We start from the raw sequence: 25,384 nt of genomic DNA, 5'->3' as shown, positions 1-25,384 counted from the left end.
AAAAAGCAACAATACATTAAACAAAGCTGGCAGAAAGAATATAAAAGTGCATTATGATAAATACCTGTAAACGCATTACAGTTACCCAGAGAGGCAATGGCTGTGGGTTTTGCTCGGCCACTTACCCTTTGTGGTGTGTGTATCGGTGACAGGGCATCAAGATCTGCCATAGGAAACTCAATTCCCTTCCTCTTCAGCTCTTCATAAATATGCACGACTCCCGTGAGGTCTGGGCTGCTCCGAAAGGCATCCGCCCATGCCTGGAAGAGGAGAGGGACAGATGGTATTCAGACCACAAGCTAGCGAGCTGCTGCAGCCCTCCTCTACGTCGCTGATACGGGATGCCTGCTCTGAGCGATAAGGACGTTCCACGTCTAAGAGGAGATCCACGTTCATATACCAGAACCTAACTGTAGGTGTTACTATACTGCAGGGGCTACTCCTTCTACAGGTTGTCTAGCCAACACTGGAGACGACACCAGAACCTACGGATTATTATAAAATATATTAAAGATCACTTGTGTTACATAATCGATAAATTCATGTGTCACGCCAAGAACCAGAATACGGACAGATCTGTATAGTACCAGGATATTTTCTTCTTATGTCGGTAACACATATGTATAATTATGAAATAGGAGTATACAGAAAACCAGCGGGAGAAACCGGCCCCTGACACAGTGACCCGGAGGCCCGCCCAGTGACCCCAGAAGCATCCTACTTTGCTGTCACACAGCAGTTAGAGGTTAGGCGATTACTTTTTTTCTTCCTTATCTGTATTTTTATTTTATATTTTTGTATAATTCCTTTAGTAATTTTACCTAATAATTGGTAGGTGGAAACTTAGCTAGGTTACAGCGCTATACCCATAAAAAGGATCTGTGAATATAAAATATATGATTTATGCTGGTTTTAAAGAGTCAGATCATTAAAACACAATTGAAGGAAAATCTAAGATCAGATAAAAAGCACCAGTTTCTATAGGACATTTTTAGAGGGTCAACCCAATGCTCTCCTGAGGGCTGGTCTGTTCCTTTGGCTACAATGCCACCAAGTGGAGGCTCTGGGAAGTGCACTGTGCCCAAACACACTACCATATGGAAAATACACAGACATTAAAGCTATTCAACCATCTAGAACAGTTATTTTCCTAACATGCTCCGTCCCTCTAGACCAGTGATTCCCAACCTCGGTCCTCAAGGCACACTAACAGTCCTGGTTTTAGTGATATCCATGCTTAAGCACAGATGGTTCAAAACAACTAAGGTACTAATTAAGTCACCTGTGCTCAACTATGGCTATCCTTAAAACCTGGACTGTTGGTGTGCCTTGAGGACCGTGGTTGGGAACCCCTGCTCTAGACAGAGCCCCGGGGGCTACCGATGTACAGCTGTTTTTTTTCCCAGGGCTCATCCATTTCTCTCATAGCCCCATCCGAAAGCCAAGAGGGAACGGAATTTGATACCACTTTCAAGCCATGACTGGTCTTCTGCTTGCAGCCCCCAGCCCACCATATAACAGACCGCACTCTCTTCGGGGATGGAGAAGAAATGCTATGAAGATTCCCCCATTCTGCTTGTGTTAAGGCAGAATACCCATATCTTACAGGGTCACACTAACCACAGTCCAGGAAGCTTACTGTGCCTTTTATTTCCAAAAAGTAAGGTTTCATTTCCACGCCAAACAAGAATAGCGCTGCCAAAGAGCCACTTAGCAGGCAGGGAGAGGAGTCCGCGCTGATATACAGACGCAGCAGAATGATGGCTTTACATTCCCGGGATCTGCTGTGCTCACCTGAATCAGAGCCAGTACTTTATCCTGGACGATGGTTGGGGGATTGTTCTTAGGGGAGACTATTTTCACCAAAACCCCGTCTATGAAATCGCGGTGCGTCACCAGCACATGGAAGCGGTGGCCGCAGTTTTTCACACACGTCTCTAATACCTGCAAAATAATGCAAAGGAAAACGGGAAATTGTATTTCAGCTCACATATATATCCGAATATTGGTCACACTCGCTGGAATAAATCAGAAGGCACCAAAGATGCGGATGATACAATTAGCTGCGGGTTTCGTTCCCTGTGCTCAAAAGTTAATAGTGTTCATTCTAGCACCTGCACCTGTCACAACCCGTGCAGTTCCTCTTCCTGCCTGGGGTGTCGCTCTGCACAGGATGTTTTCATGAAGTGCGCTCCCCAGGCTGTGCATTAATTAATGAGTTAATTCTGCAGTGTGCAACCTATGTGAACTGTGTAGGAGACGGATAGTATTGGAGTCAGTTATTTGGGGTCAAAGAGTTGGCGTTTGCAACTTTTATAATTGATGGAAACATTATATTCAGTAGGTCAGGGGTTCCCAAACTCAGTCCCTTGAGGCACACTAACAGTCCAGATTTTAAGGATATCTATGCTTGTGCATAGGTGGTATAATCAAACTAACTAATGTACTAATGACATCACCTGTGCTTAAGTATGGATATCCTGAAAACCTGAACTGTTAGAATGCCTTGAGGACAGAGGGCCTGATTCAGAACCGCTCTCAAGAGCTATGTGCTTGCGAGCAGGTCGATGTTGGGCCACTGCGCATGCCGGAGCCGAAGTGTGCATGCGTGATACCCGGCTAGCGACGGGCGCTCAGTCGCTACGGGTCTCGCACCAAAGCGTGGCAGCTGTCGATTTTGATTGACAGCTTGCCCCGTTTTGGAGGAGGGCAGGGGGGGTGGCTGGTCAAACAGACGTTCCCGAAGGAACGCCTGCCGTTTGGGGGCGGCCCCACTGACATCACGAGTGACGTCAGTGGGTGAGCTTCCGGCTCTAATAGAGCCGAAAGCTCACTGGGGCTTGCAGGAACGAGACCCTACCACAAGGGTCTCGTCGCAAGCCCTGATGGTCGAGACCATCACCTGGCTGCTCGCAATAGCTGTGGGTGGACACCCACAGCTAAGCGAGCGGCTAGAAGGCCGCACAAAACCCAACCCAAAAAAAACGCCCTGATTCATCGCGAGCGCTCTTTCAGAGCGTCCGGCTCTGAATCAGGCCCACAGTTCGGGAACCACTGCAGCAGGTGTATATCAGCAAATAAAAGTGTATAGAGTGTTTTGGGGTACATTAGAGTGCATCAATAGTGATATTTAAATTTATATACAAGTTTGTAAATATCTGGAAAAACAAGCATTTGCAACTCTCATCAGCAAGTTCAAACACCCCTTTTCCATCAAAACAACACCCAACATACATGCCCCACATCATTTCACCCAGAACTTCTCAAATCCAGTCTTTTGGATACAGTGCATGTTTTCCATATCTCCTTGTTAGAGCACAGTGTATTCTTTACTGACTGACCCATTTTAAAAGTTCCACAAGCGGTTCTAATTAAGGCTAGTTCATCTGGTCCTATCCCACAGAGGAGCTACTGTAGCACAAATATGCAGAAAAAGTGAATACTGGCTATGATAGCAAGGTGTCAGAACACACAGAGCATCGCAGCTTGCGCAAACCGGTCACAGAATTGGACCATGCAGCAATGGAAGAAGGTGTCCTGGTCTGATGAAGCTTATTTTCTTGGGTCCTGTCATTCATGTGGAAAACAGGTACAAAGCAGATATGACAGGACAGTCTATAAATGAGGGACATTTCCTTCTGTATTTCAACTACATATCCTATAAGATTTTCCCCAGCACGTCTTCTTATGTTGAGTAGTAGACGCCATATTACAACGTCACGGTGAAGGTATTTAATTTTACAGCCAAGAGTAATAGGCTAAATGCAATCTAACGTTACTGCTGCACACCCAACATTGTAAGGGAGGGAGGGCAAGCTGGGACTTTTAGTTCAACAGATCAGAGTCACCAGATGCCTCTAAAACAAATCCCTTGCACCAAATTCTGGGCTGCATAAGGTCTGTATTCAATTAGTTTTGCATATAAGTGGCGCCTGCCGGACTTTTCGCCTACATTGTGTATTTCAGCTGCGGAAACTTATCGTGCACGTACCCGCCATTGGCCCTATTCAATTCCAAAAGACGCGAAAATGACGACATGTGATGTCAGAACAGGCGAAAAGTGGCATCAGAATCGGGGAAAATCAGCCTGAACCCCCCAAAAAGATACAGAAACATTGGGGATCAATGTATCAGTGCCCGATTATCCCCAATACTATTGTTTGGGGTACTTAAGTTCGCACAATTGCCGATTTTGCACAAGTGGTGAAGAATAGCATAAAGCAGTATTTTTTGCAGAAAATAAGTAGTCCAGTCAAATTTGGGGTACCTGAAAACGGGGGCTACCATATTTAAGTCGTTAAAGTGAAGTTTTAAAAAAAAAAAAACGCACCTGAAGCAAGCACCAGCAATCAAAAAAACACCTCACCCATACTTGCAGGACCCCCAAAAGTAGGTCACTAGTTTTTAAGTTTGTACCCCCACTTTGCACTTTCGCCCCCCCCTTTTTCAAAGTGCTTGTTTTGGGGTGTTCCCCATTTTGTTAGATTTTTTTTCCGCAGTTACCCTTTGGGGGGTTGTCCCGAGGGTGCTGAGTGGTTTCCCCACCTTTGCACCCCAAAATAGCGATTTTGCACTTTTTTCTCCACCTATTCAGAGGAGAATCTTTTGCGTCTTACATTGAGTTTCGTTTTCGCGGAAAGTGTTTGCAATTGAATACGGCAATAAGTTTCCGCCTGGCGGAAAGTCGCAATTGGCGATACTTTTTTCGCGGATCTCGGCTTTTCCCTTCTAATTGAATACGGGCCTTAATAAGTGGTTATTTACTTGTGCATTGCTGGGACTTGTAGCTTCACAGCAGACGGATACCATCCTATGAACACAAGAGGCAGATGTAGCTAGCTGCGGAACCATAAGTACATATACCGCCCCTAAGGGTGCCACACTACAATCTACCAATTATAAGCAGCCAACACCCACCTTACTGCCATTAATACCCTACCCTAATCCAAGTATCAGTTATTTTTGTGCCAATGCCTTTATGTACCAACATTTCACCAGGTACACATACATGTATGCCCACGATGCGATACCATCATGCCCATCTTTTGGAAAGAAAGGTCTTTGATTGATGGCTCCAGCCCAGTCTGCCCTGGGGTACCCCGGGTATCATAGTAATACCAAATATCCATCATCAAAATAAGCGTCACAGCACGGCACAGAAATCAGATAACAGTCTTCACACAGATGTAATTTGAACATAATAAAGATTAATAGCCTTACTGTTAGTGCGAGCATAACCTCCCTGTAGTTCTTGTTACCATTCAGCCTCTTCTTTAGAGCTCGGATCGCATCTTTTGGCCTAGACAGAGAAGTGAATTCAGTGACATGCATCTATATGTCCAAGTTAGTTTAGTTTGTAGTTTGGTCTGAATGCATTTGGCCATATCGCCTTCAGTGTTCTCCCCAGGGCCTTTCTGATGGGAGCTCAGTCCTGCATTTTCCTTACACTGCCTGGCCCAGCTTGCAGAGTGCGCTGGCACCAGATAGCGGGTGGGGGCACCAGTGACGCTCACTGAGTGGGGCCGCCCCCTCCACCCCGGCCCACCCTGCACAGGAAATGAGCTGTAAACATTGCGGACTCGCAGCCTACCCTTCTCCGGCCCATAACCCGCTGGACAGTGGGTGGGATGCCAGTGGGCTGCTGCCCGCCTCCTGTTATGGAGTTTGGGCCTTGAGCCGACCCCCCCCCCCTTTCCTATGTCTCAGCTATAAATATATTCAAAATGAAACATCCTTAACAGCAGGTTACATAGTTATATAGCAGCACAGCAGGCCAAACACGTTCCGTACTGCACAACCGGTTTTCCCATCCTCCTCCTTTACAACAGTGCACAACGTGTCCCTGAGTCACCAACTCAACTGCTGCCCTAAATCTTACCTATTCCTTATACCTATTCCTCTCATGTCCTTCGCTCCTAGGGGTAAGATTTGCTAAAGCTTTGAAAACAGACAAGTGGTGGTGTTGTCTGTAGCAACCATTCAGATATGATCTATCATTTCTCTATTGCATTCTAGAAAATGACAGACACAATCTGATTGGTTGCTATGGGTATCAATACCACTTCTCTGTTTTAGAAGCTTTAGTAAATCTACCCCTCCTAGTATAACCCCATTTACAGACCCCTATTCCCAACGGTTGCCCAGTTCTCTTAACACTGTCTGCACATAATACACCTGGGTCCGCCACTTCATTTAGAGCGCCCACTTTAATCTCGTCAGACTATAAAAACTTTACCCTACACCATATACAATTTATTTGGATAAAAAAAAAAAAAATGTAATAATCAATTTACAGTTACACATATCCTCCAGGCTGTCATTTACCGGAACCTTTCCCCTGCTTATTGCAGGTCTCATTTTGTCTGTGTATATAAAGATATTGGCTGGATCAATACCTAATTTATAGCACATAACTTTATATCAAATTCCCACTGTCCTATGGAGCGAAGGCTTGCGAGCAGGGCCCCCCGTACCTCTGTTACTACCCAGTGCTGTATTATTACTGTATTGGTTGTGGTGTATTTCCGCAGTGGCAGTATACATGTTACTAATAAAGTCAGTCTACAGCCCATAGAACATTTTAGCATGACATACATAACAAAACAGAGGCTTCTGAAATCTCTGTCTTTTAAACCAACACAGTTACAACAAAGAGGATCAGGATAAAATGCCACTTGTAGCGAAAACCACACTAGCTACTAAGGGTTATTAAGTAACAAGATGCTTATTTAGATTGTATAAAATATTTTAAATATAGCCTTTTAATTAGTATTTTATAATAAACTGTCATTATCCATCTATTTATAAATCAGCAGCATTCCATAGTGCTGTACAGTATGAAAGAGACTTTATTAAGGAACATCAGTCCCTGCCACATTGAGCATACAATCTAATTTCCCATCTGGACACAGAAACACACCGCTAGTTTTGTCGGGACCACTAACCTACCACTATGCCTTTTGACTCCTGGGAATAAACATGAAAACATGGTGAGAACATACAAACTCTGCACATATATCTTCCAGGTTGAAATCAAGACCCTGGTGTGGTGAGGCAGCAATACTAACCACTGAGCTGCCCTACACAGCAGTCATGGCTTGTACAGGTCACCTGCAGCTTCTAAAGTCCTCTAATTGCTTTACTACCTATATACGAATAACACTAATGTAAACCAAAACTAGACGGGTTGTTATACATTTCCTTTGAGTGACAGCAGCTTTCACGCTCCCCATCATTATCAACAACGCAGCGTAAGGGGGGCCGATTAAACATCTTTATTCCCCCTAGGGCAGAGTCATCAAGTGGAACCTTGGGATGGTGCTGTAATGGTGTCAGCGGTCTGCCGACACAGCCGCACACAGGCAATGCATTTTCCTCTTGTTGTGTTTATCAACTCGCTGAAGGTCAGGGACGCACTATACGCTCCCGGAACAGCTATTACTATGCATTAATGACTTTACAAACACTGGCAGGAAGGTTGCGTGGAACAGGAAAGACTGCTTGGTTAGAGGAAATATTGAGATATATATATATATATATATATATATATATATATATACACACACACAAAGGATTATACTACCGGGACAATAAGCAACGGCTGCGTTTTACATCTAACTCCGCGTTGCCGGTTATACATCATCCCCACTGCAGCGCTAATGAGCATGCTGTTAGGTCGGCGTTACTCACCCCTCTTCTGTCTCGTTGATGATGTCACAGATCTCCATGTTCAGTGTCCAGTCCTCGCTCGGCAGGGAGCCATCCGTAGCCTTCTCTGCCAAAGAGAAGGGAAAAGTTATAACGCGTTCACTATGCCAGCAAGACATTGCGGAGGTATAGGGGAGATCCACTGCAGACAGTCTAAATCACTCCCCCCCCCCCCCCAAAGCTCCCACAGTTACAGAGTGGTAATCGGGGAGTTACACGAGTTGGCAGAATTAATCATTCTCACAGCAGTGTTTGGGGCCTCAAGAAGATTGAGGGGCCGATTCACTACTCAGGGGGAGGAAGGGACTCAGGCAAAGGGTATCCAGCCGTCGTCATCACCTTTATACCAAGGACTAGTTTTGTTGCCGTAGGTCATCAGCTGGTGACAGTATCCATCTAACTTTGTTACAGATATCCAATAAGGCAGCTCATGAACTAGAGCAATTCAGCAACACATACAAATACACATAACAAAACACACACACAACTTACACAGCTACAGTGTACTCATCACCTACACATAGGGGTCCATCCAATGAGGTGCCAATTGCGAGAAGAGAGTTTGTTTCTTGAAACTCGCAACGATGGGCGATCCTGAGAATCCTCCAATCCAATTAAAAATGCCTATTTGCACTACTCGCAGCGAGGGTTTGCCAATTGACTGCTAAATGAGATGCAGTAAAAGGGGGGTGACCATCCTGGCCCCCCCAAAATGGATACATTTGTTAGCAGTACCGCATAGAAGGCTGTTTGTGGCCATTAGGAAGGTACTGTAGGTTTTTAAATGGTGTCAAATGGCGGATTGGTGCTTTTTTTTTTTTTTTTAATGCAAGAAAATGATTAAAAAAAAAACCAAAACAAATCTTTTTTTGAAGTTTAATATCAATCGAATTAAACGAAAAATGAAAGAAGAAAAAAAAAAAAAAAGTGTTTTTTTTTTGGGGGGGGGGGGGGGGGGTACTTTGAGGGCACCTTGAAAAAATGTAAGAAAAAAAAATAAAAAAAGTTTTGTGTTCGATGTGTCCAAGGGGTTCAGCGAAGTGTCTCGACATTTTAACCTTAAAAGATTTTGTTTTCCAACTCTCACCCTCAGGGAGGTGTGAATGGAAAAATGCGGATTCAGTCTTGCTAATTGGATTGCAAAATAAATTTGCTATGCGAATTCAAAGAGAAAATAGCAACTTGCACCTCGCAATTCTCACCTAATTGGACTGACCCCATAGTATGTGCAGCCATTTAGTGGTTTGAACCAATACATTGTGTCGGAAAACAAAATGGCTGCCTCTAAGAAGCGAGGACCTGCATTTTTCCGTCAGTCTTATGGCGGCCATATTAGAGAAGTGCTGTAGGGACCAAGCAATGAATTGATTGGCCAGCACCAACACTGCCACCCCTCTATTGATCCGATTGGCTGACGCTCCTACGGTGAGCTATAAACAGCCAATGACAGCAGAATGCATACTGGTCAAATTGATGCTTTATTACTGGTTAAAATGGTGATAACGTAATTCTGTGAAATGAAGATATATAATGGTTTGAAAGCTGCTTAGCAAAGTGGCTATGGGCTGTACAATACATATACTAGTATAGTGGGTTTGAGGAAACCCTTTCGGTCCTTACATTTCCTGCGCAACCACCAGAGCTCAATGACGGCCTCACTAACGGCCACGATAATGTTTTCCAACGAAACTCAGACTTAAAGAGATAAATGCACCTTAAAGCAGAGTACCTGGGGAGGGGAATCCCCACACACTTACAGATTAGGTGGAGGAAACACAGAATGACAATACACAGAGCAGACGCCACTAGCAGTAGATTAATGGGCAGGAATAGGCCTTATCTGCCGTTACCAGTCCTGCGATTCAGTGACGCACCAGCACCCTCTCCACAGCGACAGGTAAGATTTACTAGCGCACTAAATGTCAGATATAGCTTCCAATCAGAGGGACACGCAGGGAGAAGTAATAGGTTCTGTTCTGTCTGAGAGGTAATGAGATATTAAATTATGCATACACGCAGCACAACCTTAGGCAGGAGATGGGCATACATAAGCCAACACAACACAGACCGTAACACGGGTAGGGAAGAGCTGAAAGCACAATTATCTGCCTTGATATTCAGGCCACTTAATATGCATTTGTCACTCCCACCCAGCAGAAGCAGTCAATTTGTAGGCCAAAGCCAAAATAACACGAGCCTGCAGACTATACAGCCCCTAAGAACTAGTGACGCTGCTGAGGCACCGTGTGAAGGGATCGCTGCCCTTTAGGCTGGCGTCGCACTGAATGTTCTGTTGCTACGGTCACCACATGGAGACTTTGCAGCCAAGTTTTGGCTTTCCAAAGAATTAAACCAAACCACACAGAACATAGTCCTGCAATTAAGGCTAAGCAAACATTGGCAATATGGGCTCATCATCCTCATCATCACCCAAACCAGAACATGGATGGAGATAATGGCAGCAGACTGCCAAGCAGGATTTTCCTATGCGTGTAATGCAACTTTTGAAAAAAGTGCGGCACCAGTGTACAGCTTGCGGGGTGGCTTGGGAGGACATCCCGCTCCATAGAAGTGTGCGTGGCGCATCCCCAGCAAGTTCCCGGGGCCCATCTTCCTGCTATCTCCGCACTGGCCGTGGAACACGATGGGATCACGTGGATGGGAGGGCAAGGGTGGTTTGTGTGTGGTACTAACGGTAAAGGGGTTTTTGAACTTGCAGATGGGTAGTTGCAAGTATTTAGCCCCCACCCCAATGTTACTACTTCTGTACACACAGAGGAAAAACCCAACAGAGACATTTAGGTGCACCCAGAATACTCTATTCAGTTCTGTTTGCTGAAATACGCATGCTGCTGATCATTTTCCAAAAAAGGTTGTAAAATTGAACTCTGCGCACCTTTTACTGTCGTTATGGCCACCGAGCGCTAAGGATGGCCATCGGGGTGCTTACCATCGATGGTAACCATCGATGACCACTTGCTATATCACCAACTATGCAATGGATGGCCATCGATTGTTTCACCAACTGATTGTTATCCCTGTTCTTTGACTGACTGGCCCATGGGCCAATCAGAACATGGAGGCGGGGTTTCACAGGTGTTGGGGAAGGGCTATGCTCCATGTCTTGGCACCTTATTAAAAAAAAACAACAACAAAAAAACACATTCGGTTATGCTGTGCCATCGATAGAGGGAAACCACCTGGTTCTCCTCCATCGATGGTAAAACCATTCAACATCGGCCATAAACCATCGATGATTATGAATCATAGATGGTCATCCCTACCGAGAGCCCCCTGCACTGTCCTTTAGGCCACTGAGAGTCCCCCTGCACTGATTATGGCCACCTGCTATCTTATTTACCATTTTCTTTTTGTTTCGGATCAGGATGATTCCCCCACTGTTTCATGCACCACACAGTCTGCACAATGTAGAGTTAAAGCTCAAAGAAAACAAAACTTGCTGCTTATGTACTGAGGTTGTGTGTGTGGAGCCAGACTGAACTCTGCAAAACCACACTGCACCAAATCACAGAGCGAGGGGCCACGTCAAGCGCACCTCTCTCGCTCAAAATCCTGTTGGTGTCAGCAAAGAATGACAAGGCCTCAGGAGAGAGGGGAGGGCTGTCTGGCAACTCTGACTGGGGGAAATAAATGATTGCTGCTGGTCCACAAATCATCAGGATCCCTCGATTTTATGCAGCCAAACTTCAGCTAAATGGAACCGAGACTGGGAGTAGGCTCAGGCTTTCCTGAAACCACCCCCCCCACCTCCTGTGCCGCAGCATAAACATCCCATCAGCGGGGGTACATCGAGCTCGCTGCAGTGACTATATATCTCCTAACAGAACGCAGAGCAGCACATTGGGCAGAGAGATAGGATTACTCGCCCTGGGGAGGCAGACGCACGGTGCTTCATCTTATCGCCCACATGACAGTCGCTCGCATAATACATTCATAGATGCCCTAGTTATCCAGCGCAGCGGCGGCAGTTTAACCCCTCGGCTGCTTAGGAGAATTCTCTCGGCTGTGCTGGCAGGGTGGAAGATGTGCAGGACCCCTCGTCCCTAGCGCCTCTGACACACAAATGAACCCCCACTCTCTCCCTCTCTCTGTGTGTGCAGAGTTACAGACAGACACAGTGTGAAATAAATGGTGCATGGTTAATATGTTCCTGTATAATGAATGACGCAGGCAATTCTCTATAGCCACGCCATACAGTTACTGACAACCCCCCCCCCCACCCTTTTACACACACTGTCCAAGCTGAAGTCAAACGGTTTCCAGGGGTGAATGCAGACCTCTTTCCATCAGGCAGCTTGACGTCTACTACACGATCCATAAATTTGTTCCATCCAGAAAGAGCCCTACATTGTACATTAGCTATTTTAATTTCCTAACCCCTCAGCAGATATGCAGGACATGGCTATTTTGACAGATAGAAGCTTTTGACTTTTAGACAGAACTTATGAATGTACTCTGCAAAGCTTCTTAATATCAGAACAGACTATTTTAAACTTTAATGGGCAGAAATAATGCCCACTTTCCACCATATCTGATCAACAAAAAAAGTGCGGATCATGCATTTGAAGTGAGCGGTATCCAATTAGCCCTGAAGCCCAGCCCAAATTATCCCTGAAATGTACAGTTTTATTGCCAGCGCAATGACAAAAACACATAGGATCCGTGATAAATTCACGGACCTGTGTGTTTTCGGGCAAATTATCCTATTTGATTGCCCGAAACAAATAGAATATGGTGGAAAATAAAAAAAATTATACTATAACAGGGATTGTCTGCAAAAAAAAAAACCAAAAAAAAACAAAACCCTGTTTATCGTCCCTGAAAAAATATCAGGGCTAATTGAATACCATGACTGTAAAAATGTGTCATGTAAGAGGGCTCTTAGGCTTCCAGAATGGTGGCACACTGAAACCTACTGTAGGAAGGCATCAAAAGGTTGCACTTTGCTGAAATAAAGCCTAAGGGCGGAATTCAATTGTTTCTTCCCCCTTCGTGCCCGACGGAGCTATTCAATTGTTTCTCCTGTGGGGCGCGATCAGCTGCCAGCGCTGCACGTCAGCTCGCAGCCCCAGCAGGGTGCGAGCTGAAATGGGCGAAAAGTGACCTGTGTGGGCACCCAAACATCACTTTTCGCGGTCGCGCCCAGCACTTTGGTCGGGGGTAGCTGCTTTACGCGGCTAAACCCGACCACTTTGGGCACGAACAGTGCGAAAAATGGCAGCAATTTAATAGCGGCCCGCGATCTCATGTCACTTTAGATGGGAGATCCGGACCATGTAAACAATTGAATTCCGCCCATGTATGTTCTCAGTAGTGCCAGCTCCACCCCTAGGCTCCACAGATGCTCCCAGATAGTTTAATATAGAGGGAGCCTATTAATGTAACAGTTGTAGTATAACTAGATAGTATAGAAACATGAATTTTACTAGACAGGCCAGTCTAACAGTGTGGCCAACGTCTTCAATGGCAGCAAAAGTGTTAAAACTCCTTTGGCCCCAGCTGTGAGCCACTGCAAGGCAGAGGGGATTTAATATCTGTACTATGATGCTATTCCAGTGTCCTAAGGCCCATCTGCCTGCCGCAATCTCATTTTCCAAGCCAGTCCCAGGGAGTAATGTGCTCTAATCCTGTTACTGGTAATAAGATTCTCTATAACACCATCTGAACGGCACATAATCCAGGGGATCTAACACAACGCATCATATAAGGCTGAGCTGATTTATCGCTGACTCCTATGGAACAATACACACCCATAACCCTACACTGTAGAAAGCACAGGACACCCTATAACAAAAAATAAACACATGCTACTGGGGTTCGGAGGGAGGGGGGGGGGCAATTGGCTCCATTAATATACAAATAGCGAAAATCTATTATGCCTGACAAACAAATGTTCCTGCAATTTTGCATGATTTCCAATAAAATGTGATATTCCATAGAGCTAAATACAACATTGCCCCTAGTGGACAGGGCATGTGAACATGAAAAAACAGTTACAGAAGCTTGGAGGCACAAAAGGTGCAGCACAAGAGTGAAGGGCCGACTTGCACCCTATGCATGGTTCAAAGCAGACGATACCCTACAAATATTCAGAGCCAACAGGAAGAGTGTCTGAGGCTGTGATTGTTTCCCTGAATAAGAGAAGCCTATATAGGGGCCTGGACAGCTGCCCCTTTGCTCTGCTGTTGTTGCGGAATTACAAGTCCCCACATGTCCTGACATCCATCAGTTGCTGACACCTGTTTGGACATCTCGCTATACTTTCTGTAGAGATCCGAATGATGGTCCTTTCTTAGATCCTGCCCAAACTAGACAGGAATATCTGGCTTGATTAACTTGCAGAGTTCATATTTCTTTCATGAATTAAAGCGCCATTCAAAAAATAAAGTTACTGTGACATGACCACCACATGACAAGGGCAGATGAAGTGCAGGAGATGAAACGCGTAGGGTTGTCTACCATGACGTGTTGCGGTCATGTCACAGCTCTGTATCTTTGTGAAGTTGCTTCTTTATTCTGCGTTTTACGCTCATCTCTGGTTTGTGTTCTGCTTAAGAAAAAGATAATTTGGATCTCTACAGCATTAGAGGTGCTGAGAGTCTGATTCATACAGATACTAAGTACAGGCATAAACAGTGGTTTTGCTCATATTTAAAGTGAACTTCTCACACTATGGGCCTGATGCAAAGTGGTGCTTGAAAATTGCTGCGGATTTCAGACTATATTCAGATTTGGGCGCGTGCCTCTAGGCATAGGTGTCGCTCCTATACGTCCGCTTGTTAGAGCGGTATGCGGATGGAAGATCTACAACGTCTAGATAGACAATCGATAGGGACAAAATCTCAACACACAAATGGTCGACACAAAAGGCTGACATGATTTTTCAGAATATTTAGTGTTAGAATGAGGGTTAGGTTTAGGTTTGGGGTTAGGCACTTGGCAGAGGCATAGGATTGGTTCAGGATACAGGGTTAGGCACTTGGCAGAGGCTTAGGATTGGTTCAGGGTTAGGCACTTGGCAGAGGCATAGGATTGGTTCAGGGTTAGGCACCAGGCAGAGGCTTAGGATTGGGTCAGGGTTAGGCACCTGGCAGAGGCTTAGGATTGGTTCAGGGTTAGGCACTTGGCAGAGGCATAGGATTGGTTCAGGGTTAGGCACTTGGCAGAGGCTTAGGATTGGTTCAGGGTTAGGCACTTGGCAGAGGCTTAGGATTGGGTCAGGGTTAGGCACTTGGCAGAGGCTTAGGATTGGGTCAGGGTTAGGCACTTGGCAGAGGCTTAGGATTGGGTCAGGGTTAGGCACTTGGCAGAGGCTTAGGATTGGGTCAGGGTTAGGCACTTGGCAGAGGCATAGGATTGGGTCAGGGTTAGGCACTTGGCAGAGGCTTAGGATTGGGTCAGGGTTAGGCACTTGGCAGAGGCTTAGGATTGGGTCAGGGTTAGGCACTTGGCAGAGGCTTAGGATTGGGTCAGGGTTAGGCACTTGGCAGAGGCTTAGGATTGGGTCAGGGTTAGGCACTTGGCAGAGGCTTAGGATTGGGTCAGGGTTAGGCACTTGGCAGAGGCTTAGGATTGGGTCAGGGTTAGGCACTTGGCAGAGGCTTAGGATTGGGTCAGGGTTAGGCACTTGGCAGAGGCTTAGGATTGGGTCAGGGTTAGGCACTTGGCAGAGGCATGGGATTGGGTCAGGGTTAGGCACTTGGCAGAGGCATGGGATTGGGTCAGGGTTAGGCACTTGGCAGAGGCATGGGTCAGGGTTAGGCACTTGGCAGAGGCATGGGTCAGGGTTAGGCACTTGGCAGAGGCATGGGATTGGGTCAGGGTTAGGCACTTGGCAGAGGCATGGGATTGGGTCAGGGTTAGGCACTTGGCAGAGGCTTAGGATTGGGTCAGGGTTAGGCACTTGGCAGAGGCATAGGATTGGGTCAGGGTTAGGCACTTGGCAGAGGCATAGGATTGGGTCAGGGTTAGGCACTTGGCAGAGGCTTAGGATTGGGTCAGGGTTAGGCACTTGGCAGAGGCTTAGGGTTAGGCTGTGGAAGGGGATGGTTAAGGTTAGGCAGTGGGTTAAAATAACAAACAAATAAAAACCCTGTGTGTCGACCTTTTTATGTGTTGACCTTTTGTGTGCGTCGACATTTTGACCCCATCAACCTTTTGATTCTGTCGACTATTCACTGTCTTACCTTGACACAGTTGATCTTTTATACACCACCCATGAAACCAGCCATCACCAGTGTCTTATTCTAGGTACAGACAATTGCTGGATGTTTGTGTACCTCCGAATAGGTCACAATTCCATCTACACACCCATGGCACACGAATGCAATGTGCAAGCACATTCAGCCTAAGTGGGATCGAGCTCTTACAAGCCTTTCTGATATGTACGTTTGCTGTGACTGAATGATCCCACTATACAGACAATCACAGGTTTGCTATACGTAAAGGAGGTTACTTGAGCAACCACAGTAGGCTTACTTCGCCACTCCTAGGGATTCTCTCTCACCGCCAGTAACCGCCTGTTAATGACTCCTCCCACTGCGTTGTGGGCGGGCAACTTGCCGGGGTCTGCTAATTTCCGCTGGTCCTTCACTATGGACCAGCCTGCACTGAGTAGTTGGCAGAGGGCTTGAGCTTGGAGACGCTGAGCTTAATCCATACCAGCCAGAAAACAAAATAGCGTTATTCTAGCGGTCACAGCATACAAGTAGATGGAGGCGTCTTGCAGCAATTAGATTTTTTTTACTCAAAAGGAAATGTCTGGTACAGAAGTTTACTTCCTCTCAAGATGGTCAGAGGATCTACACATTAGAGACACTTCAGCCGTTAAATGAGGACACCATACAGCAGGTCATAATTCTGCTCATATACCTCGAAGATTAGTACACAAATCAGGAAACGTTCTCCCAAACTGAAATATAACCTTTCAGTCGACAGGAATGTGTTAAAGGAATTCGTCCTTTGATAATTTGATTCTGTATGGCAAACACAATGGGGGTTAAACAGTAATACAATTACCATATGACTTCCCCCAAATACATAGGAAATTCGAAAAACAAAATCGGCAAACTGCTTTTCCCAAAGTACCTGCTGTCTAGTACGGACCACGATTTAGGGAGACTCACAGGAAGGAAACCCCATGGTGCGCATTTCAAAGGATACAGACATTAACATTTCTGTGAGAATGTCCTAAGAACATTCCGTCCCCATATAGCAAAGGCTTATAAATCAAATATACCAAAATACGTTTCCACAAGTGCATAGTCCATACATCTAAACATGCATTTTCTAAATTCCTCAACTGTGCAAACACAACTTGTTAAATGCATGACAACATTACCCAACATTTGAGATTTTTTTATAACCACGTAACCATTTTTTTATAACACCGCTCAGCCGCCACAGCCAGCTATTATCTATCCTTATCGCTCGGAATATTTACATTTTTAATGAAAATATCCCCGCTATGGACAAAGGGGAACTCGCAAGGACAGCGGCTGCGGTAACAGCTATCCCTGAGAGTTATAACCCCGGCAAATTGGAGAAGTCTTTCACAGAAGTGAGAGACTTCTCCAGGGGAAGCCAACACTGCGCATGTGCACAATGTCAGCTTCGAGAGGGAAAGAGAGGGAGGAGAGGGAAAGAGAGGGAGGAGAGGGAAAGAGAGGGAGGAGAGGGAAAGAGAGGGAGGAGAGGGAAAGAGAGGGAGGAGAGGGAAAGAGAGGGAGGAGAGGGAAAGAGAGGGAGGAGAGAGAAAGAGAGGGAGGAGAGAGAAAGAGAGGGATCCCTCTCTCCTGCACCCGGAGCCTGAAGATGGTGTAAACTATCGGGACTAAACTGCAAAAAGCTTTCCTTTTTGGCGTTTAGTACAGAGGCCCTGATTCAGAGCCGGACGCTCTGACAGAGCGCTCACTCAGAATCAGGGCATCTTTTTTTTTTTTATGGAGCGGTCTCCTGGCCGCTCGCATTGCTGTGGGTTGCCACCCACAGCTAACGCGAGCGGCCAGGATGATGGTCGCGATGATCAAGCCCCAGAGAGCTTTTGGCTGAAACAGAGCCGAAAACAGAGCCGGAAGCTCTCCACTGACATCACTTGTGATGTCAGTGGGGCCGCCTCCAAACGGTAGGTGTTCTCATGGGAACGCCTCCATCTGGGCAGCCACCCCCCCGCCCGCCCACCAAAGGGGGCGTGCTGTCAACATCAACAGCACGCCCCCTTTGGTGCGAGACCCGGAGCGATGGATTGCCCGTCGCTATCCGGGTCTCGCGCACGACGGAGCCGTCGCCTTCCTGCGTATGTGCACTGGCCCACCATCGACCCGGTTGCGAGCGCACATCGCTTGCGACCGGGTCTAAATCAGGCCCAGAGGTCAGATCGTAGTCTCCATTGATAATAATGGGGACTACGATCTGCAGCGCTAATTAGCACTTTGCCGGACATTTCTGTGAAATCTCCTGCATTGTGCCATTAGTACACAGCAACAATACATTGTAATTTCTGCATCATTTTACGTAAAAATCAGCTTGATACATAGGCCCCTAAGTGCCTTGTGGAAGACCAAACCACAATGGCCTAGATACCTCTACTTCTGAGAGAAAGGTAAATATCTTGTGAATAATGCAGATATACTGGGCGATCAACATACTGTGTGCCCGTCGGCCAGGGTGTACCAGCGATAGGTCTGTGAATGACGTCGTTCGCAGACACATCGCGCCGGCTGTGCAGCACAGCCGTAAGCAGATCTCTCTGCACATCGTGCTGTGCATATGGGCGGTCAGCTGACTGCCCGTACACTTGCTGCACGGGCCGTCAGGGAGAGAGGAGCAAGGCAACCCCTGGCCAGATGGTCAATGATGGTTGGTCAGAGTGTATGAACACCATCATCTGCAGATATAGCCTTCTGGTGTGTACCCAGCTTCAGATACATTCAGCATAGACTCAGAGTAACAAAACCTGACAACGCATGCAATCTGCACCTTTGGACTAGCAAACCGCGCTGACATTGTTCAACCCCTGGATATCAGGAGAATCCTTTAGGTGCATACATAGGACAATGGAAGCGGATTATACAAATCACTCACTTTATCTGCTCTGTGCACACATAACTCATGTTTATCAATAACAACCTGACAAGACGATTTGGAAACCCAAATTATAATTAGAGGCATAACAAAACCTGCAAGACATAAATCCCGTGGAAATAAAAAGAGGTCAGCAGCTTAGAAAGCAGAGAACAAAGCTCAGTGTAATGTATGACAGAACCGTGCAACACAGAACCTCTGCGTTCCCTGCTGCAATAATTCAAACTACAGTTGAACGTTCCTGATGACACTAAGCAGTAAATTCATAGACCATCAATAAACTGCTATACAAATGCTGGGAGAGAGGTCATTTTCTGTAGCCTAGTACTAGTGTCCATTCTAGCACCTTGAACCTGTCACAACCTGTGCAGTTCCTCTTTCCTGCCTGAGGTGTCGCTCTCTGCTCTGGTGCTTCTAGCACACTCTGGTCTGTATCTCAGCAGATTGTTGCATTAGCTGAGTGTGCTAGAAGCACCAGAGCGGAGAGCGACACCCCAGGCCGGAAAGAGGAACTGCACGGGTTGGAACAGATGCAGGGTACTAGAATGAACACTAGGCTACAATTGTTATCTATGACCTGATGAAGGAATTCTCTGTACTACGGAATTCACGGTTCCACACAAGTCGGTCACAACTACACTCATTAAGCGAAACATGGAAATTCGCTCGTATGGAGAGTTGTACTCCTCTCTGCAGCCGGTTTGCCACTATCCGTACACTTGTTCAAACCGTGGTCATCATTATCAAAGCACACTAGTACCAGCAGTCATTGGTGCACGAGATGCATCTGAAAGCAGAACTCATGCTGCAAGAGGAGAAGGGGCTCAGTTGCGCGTGACTCGGAACGGTCCGTAGATGATTGCGGTCTTGCTAAAAAAAAAAATCAATAAAAAAAAAATCCCAAGATCGTCTGTAAAATGGACTTGCGTGCTTATAAGAAGCAAAACCACAGTGGCAGTACTATCTGTGACAACCCTAGGGTGAGCCGAGATCACACAGGAACACATACTATTACTGTGTGTGTCATTGAAGTCCTATGGTAGGAAACAGGGAGGATCAGTAGCAACACCCATGAGTGGGAGGTAGTCAATTATTCGGAGTGCACAAATGCACTCCAACCACCATGTGGCAGGTACTCCAATGCGTAGAAGCATGCAGACATGGTCAAGAGGTACAGTTGTTGCTGTTCTGACCAAACGCCAGAATTAAAAATAAACGTTATGTAAGTTGCCCTGAATGCGGAATGATTGTTGGTGATAGATGGAGTGGTTTGAGTATCTCAGAAAATGCTGATCTCTTGGAATTTTTGTGCACATCCCACATTTACGCCTTCACAATTAATAGAGAATGGTGCAGAACACAAAGAAAATCCAGTGACCGACAGTTCTGTGGCTCGTTATGGAGAGAGGTCAGAAAATGGCCAGACTGGTTCAAATCGACAGGAAGGTGACAGCAACTCTAATAACCGTTCGTTACAGCAGTATCTGCAGCGTCTCTCAACACCCAACATGTTGACCATTGAAGTGGGTGGGCTACAGCAACAGTGGACAAGCTCCCACCCCTGTCAGTGAAGACCAGGAAACTGAGGGCCTGATTCAGAGCCAGACGCTCTGACCAGAGCGCTTGCTCTGAATCAGGGCCCTCCTACCTAAAATTGGAGCGGCCTCCTGGCCGCTTGCATAGCTGTGGGTGACCACCCACAGCTATAGTGAGCGGCCAAAATGATGGTCGCGATGGTCAAGACCATCGCGACCATCGGGCTTGCGACGAGACCGAGGTAGGGTCTCGCTGCCGCAAGCCCAGGAGTGCTTTTGGCTCTATCAGAGCCAAAAGCACTCCCACTGACCTCACTAGTGAGGTCAGTGGGGCCGGCCCCAGACGGTAGGCGTTCCCATGGGAACGCCTCCGACTGTGCAGCAACGCCCACCAAAGGGGGCGTGCTGACAATCACCATCAACAGCACGCCCCCTTTGGTGCGAGACCCATAGCGACAGCTGGCCGTCGCTATGCGGGTCTCGCGCATGCGCACTAGGGCACCATCGACCAGGTTGCGAGCGGGTCTGAATCAGGCCCTGAGGCTACAGTGGGCACAGGTCATAAATACTGAGCAGCTGGAAAAAACAAAATCGCAGATCCTGCTGCTACATGTAGATGATAGGGTAAGAGTGTGACCATGGATCCATCCTGCCCTGTGTTCAGGCTGGTGGGGGTGTAATAGTGTGGGCAATGTTTTCCTGGCACACGTTAGGCCCCTTAATACAGACTGAGCATTGTTTAAATGCTATAGCCTACCCGAGTATCATTGCTGATACTCAGCAGTGAGTAGTGGGGTGAATAACCTAGTAGTAATAATAACAACAGAGTGTATACACAGCAGTGATAGGAGGATGAATAACCTAATAGTAGTAATAATAATAATAATAATAAATAACAGGGTGTATATACACAGCAGTCAGTAGGGGGGTGTATAACGTAGTAGTAGCAACAACAACAACACGGTGACTATACACAGCTGTGATTACGGGGGGGGATGAATAAGATAGTAGTAATTATTACTATATAGGTATATACACAGCAGTGAGTAGGGGGGTGAATAACCTAGTTGTAGTAATAATAACAGGGTGTATACACAGCAGTGAGTAAGGGGGTGAATAACCTACTACTACTTATATACACAGCAGTGAGTAGGAGGGTGTATAACATACTAGAAATAATAATATAACAGGGTATATACACGGGATGCAGTTATTATGCCAGCGGACAGGTTGCCGGCAGTCGACTGAAGGCCGCAATCCCGCCACGCGGGCAAAATACCGAAGCCAATATCCCGATGGACATCAGGATACTGGTGTCGGCATCCCAACCACAGGAATCTCGAACGTCCAGACGGCGAGTAAGTATGAACATAAGCCGGGGGTGGTTAGGATCAGGCACCCCTGGGAGGACTTCGGGTTAGGCACCACTGAGGGGGTTAACATGCGGGGAGGAGGCATTAGGGTTAGGCACTCCCGGGGGAGGTTAGGGTTAGGCCCCCCCCCCCCCCCCCCAGGAAACTTAGGTTTAGGGTGGCGGAAGGGGGGGGTTAGGGTTAGGCAGCACTGAGGGGGACTTAGGTATAGGCAACTCCCGGGAAGGTAAGGTTTAGGCACCACTAAGGGTGGGTTAGGGGGGGCAGGGTAGGGTTATAGTACTTACCTAGTCGCGTCGGGATCTCCTGCTGTCGGGCTTCCAGGGTTGGTATTTGAACCAGCGGCTAAAGAGCCGTCGGTATTTCAATATCATTCCATATACACAGCAGTGAGTAGGAGAGCGTATAACATACTAGTAATTATAATATTATAACAGGGTACATACACAGCAGTGAGTAGGAGGGCGTATAACATACTAGTAATAATATTAAAACAGGGTTTATAGGATATAACATACTAGTAATAATACTAGAACAGGGTATATAGACAGCAGTGAGTAGGAGGACGTATAACATACTAGTAATAATATTATAACAGGGTACATACACAGCAGTGAGTAGGAGGGCGTATAACAGACTAGTAATAATACTAGAACAGGGTATATACACAGCAGTGAGTAGGAGGACGTATAACATACTAGTAATAATATTATAACAGGGTATATAGGATATAACATACTAGTAATAATACTAGAACAGGGAACATAGGATATAACATACTAGTAATAATACTAGAACAGGGTACATACACAGCAGTGAGTAGGAGAGCGTATAACAGACTAGTAATAATATTATAACAGGGTATATAGGATATAACATACTAGTAATAATACTAGAACAGGGAACATACACAGCAGTGAGTAGGAGGACGTATAACATACTAGTAATAATACTATAACAGGGTATGTAGGATATAACAGACTAGTAATAATACTATAACAGGGTATGTAGGATATAACATACTAGTAATAATATAACAGGGTATATAGGATATTACATACTAGTAATACTATAACAGGGTATGTAGGATATAACATACTAGTAATACTATAACAGGGTATGTAGGATATAACATACTAGTAATAATACTAGAACAGGGAACATACACAGCAGTGAGTAGGAGGGCGTATAACAGACTAGTAATAATACTATAACAGGGTATGTAGGATATAACATACTAGTAATAATATAACAGGGTATATAGGATATTACATACTAGTAATACTATAACAGGGTATGTAGGATATAACATACTAGTAATACTATAACAGGGTATGTAGGATATAACATACTAGTAATAATACTAGAACAGGGTATGTAGGATATAACATACTAGTAATAATACTAGAACAGGGTATGTAGGATATAACATACTAGTAATAATACTAGAACAGGGTATGTAGGATATAACATACTAGTAATAATACTAGAACAGGGTATGTAGGATATAACATACTAGTAATAATACTAGAACAGGGTATGTAGGATATAACATACTAGTAATAATACTATAACAGGGTATGTAGGATATAACATACTAGTAATAATACTATAACAGGGTATGTAGGATATAACATACTAGTAATAATACTATAACAGGGTATGTAGGATATAACATACTAGTAATAGTATAACAGGGTATGTAGGATATAACATACTAGTAATAATACTAGAACAGGGTACATACACAGCAGTGAGTAGGAGGGCGTATAACAGACTAGTAATAATACTATAACAGGGTATGTAGGATATAACATACTAGTAATAATATAACAGGGTATATAGGATATTACATACTAGTAATACTATAACAGGGTATGTAGGATATAACATACTAGTAATAATACTAGAACAGGGTATGTAGGATATAACATACTAGTAATAATACTAGAACAGGGTATGTAGGATATAACATACTAGTAATAATACTAGAACAGGGTATGTAGGATATAACATACTAGTAATAATACTAGAACAGGGTATGTAGGATATAACATACTAGTAATAATACTATAACAGGGTATGTAGGATATAACATACTAGTAATAATACTATAACAGGGTATGTAGGATATAACATACTAGTAATAATACTATAACAGGGTATGTAGGATATAACATACTAGTAATACTATAACAGGGTATGTAGGATATAACATACTAGTAATAATACTAGAACAGGGAACATACACAGCAGTGAGTAGGAGGACGTATAACAGACTAGTAATAATACTATAACAGGGTATGTAGGATATAACATACTAGTAATAATACTATAACAGGGTATGTAGGATATAACATACTAGTAATAATATAACAGGGTATATAGGATATTACATACTAGTAATACTATAACAGGGTATGTAGGATATAACATACTAGTAATAATATAACAGGGTATATAAGATATTATATACTAGTAATACTATAACAGGGTATATACACAGCAGTGATATGACAGAATAATGACATAACAAGGAGCTTTATATACACACAGCAGCAGTACACAGTATACAGCAGGAGGGATGAGAGAGATGACCAGGGAGAGACAGACAATGAGATCAGCGAAGCCCCGGTGCCCCAAACACATGCAGAGGCTCCCGGGGCTGCTCCCCGGGTCTCTTACCGATGCACTGCCCCACCGGGGTGCTGTACGGGTTCCCCAGCAGAAACTCCATCTTGATGACAACAAACAGCAGCCGGCCTCCGCTACCCTCTCTAGCACAGCCTAGGCTGGGACCCGCCCTCCCTCAATGACGATTGGATGAATTTACAGCTACATGTACTACATTGGACCGATGGCTTGTCCATCATATTAATGTCCTGCCCACTCCTTCCATTTAATACTAACGTGTGTACCCCATTAGACAATGCGCCTGTCAGTCATCAGCTGTGCACAGCTAGACGGCCAATCACTAAACACAACAGTGTGGGCCAATGAATGACAGCGCTGGGAGGGACTATTGCGCTTCTTACGTATGCCCCACCAAACCAGGCCCAGGCACGCTGATTGGTTAGTAATCACTGTCACCACAAATGCCCGCCTCCAATTGACGTCATCCAGCCAGATTCTTCTATTGGCTACAACGATTTGAAGGATACATCTTTATTGTTCACTAACACATGTTTGCAGCAGCGCATTGATTGCATGTCGCTAATCACGTGTCTCGTTTTCTCATAGCAACCAAAAGACGCTTTTTATGCTACAAAGACGAGACTCAGCAAACACCATTCATACATACTGTATTATTCCCTATGAAGCTCTGCTGACCGGGGTAAGGTGTGATGCACAGATGTCACAGCTTCGTGTACAATACCTTTATGTATCTGCAGTCAATGAATAATAATCCTTTGCTTATGTCAGTTAGTGAATGGAAACCTTTATATATGTGTGGTCAATGAATGGATCGAACGAACGAACGAACGAACGAACGAACGAACGAACGAACGAACACACACACACACACACACACACACACACACACACACACACACACACACACACACACACACACACACACACACACACACACACACACACACACACACACACACACACACACACACACACACACACGTCCATAAATATTGGGACATTGACAGAATT

At 45.3% G+C, this 25,384-nt stretch overlaps 2 protein-coding genes across 6 annotated transcripts in view; one reads left to right on the top strand and one right to left on the bottom strand.

Annotated features, from left to right (window-relative positions):
* The window catches only part of TOM1L2 (target of myb1 like 2 membrane trafficking protein), a 49,750-nt gene extending 25,202 nt beyond the window's left edge, over nucleotides 1-24,548 (bottom strand). The window contains exons 1-5 of one of the 5 annotated variants that reach the window (XM_088448126.1): nucleotides 24,404-24,548; nucleotides 7,690-7,774; nucleotides 5,221-5,299; nucleotides 1,795-1,944; nucleotides 126-260 (exon numbers count right to left, since the gene is read on the bottom strand). In XM_088448126.1, the coding sequence (XP_088304252.1) occupies nucleotides 126-260; nucleotides 1,795-1,944; nucleotides 5,221-5,299; nucleotides 7,690-7,774; nucleotides 24,404-24,455 (501 nt within the window). In that variant the 5' untranslated portion in view covers nucleotides 24,456-24,548. The remainder of the gene's footprint in view (nucleotides 1-125; nucleotides 261-1,794; nucleotides 1,945-5,220; nucleotides 5,300-7,689; nucleotides 7,775-24,403) is intronic. The other 4 variants (XM_088448127.1, XM_088448128.1, XM_088448125.1 and 1 more) reach the window with 4 other exon arrangements.
* Nucleotides 24,549-24,963: 415 nt separating this feature from the next.
* DRC3 (dynein regulatory complex subunit 3) overlaps nucleotides 24,964-25,384 on the top strand; it is a 35,782-nt gene continuing 35,361 nt past the window's right edge. The window contains exon 1 of the mRNA XM_088448124.1: nucleotides 24,964-25,052. The gene's annotated coding sequence lies outside the window, so the exon portion shown is untranslated. The remainder of the gene's footprint in view (nucleotides 25,053-25,384) is intronic.

Source organism: Taudactylus pleione, unplaced genomic scaffold (genome assembly GCF_031769625.1).
Source record: "Taudactylus pleione unplaced genomic scaffold, aTauple2 ptg000451l, whole genome shotgun sequence".
In the NCBI taxonomy this organism is placed as follows: Eukaryota; Metazoa; Chordata; class Amphibia; order Anura; family Myobatrachidae; genus Taudactylus; species Taudactylus pleione.
The sequence above is the reverse complement of the archived record's forward strand: the minus strand, read 5'-3'. Positions and strand labels throughout refer to the sequence as shown.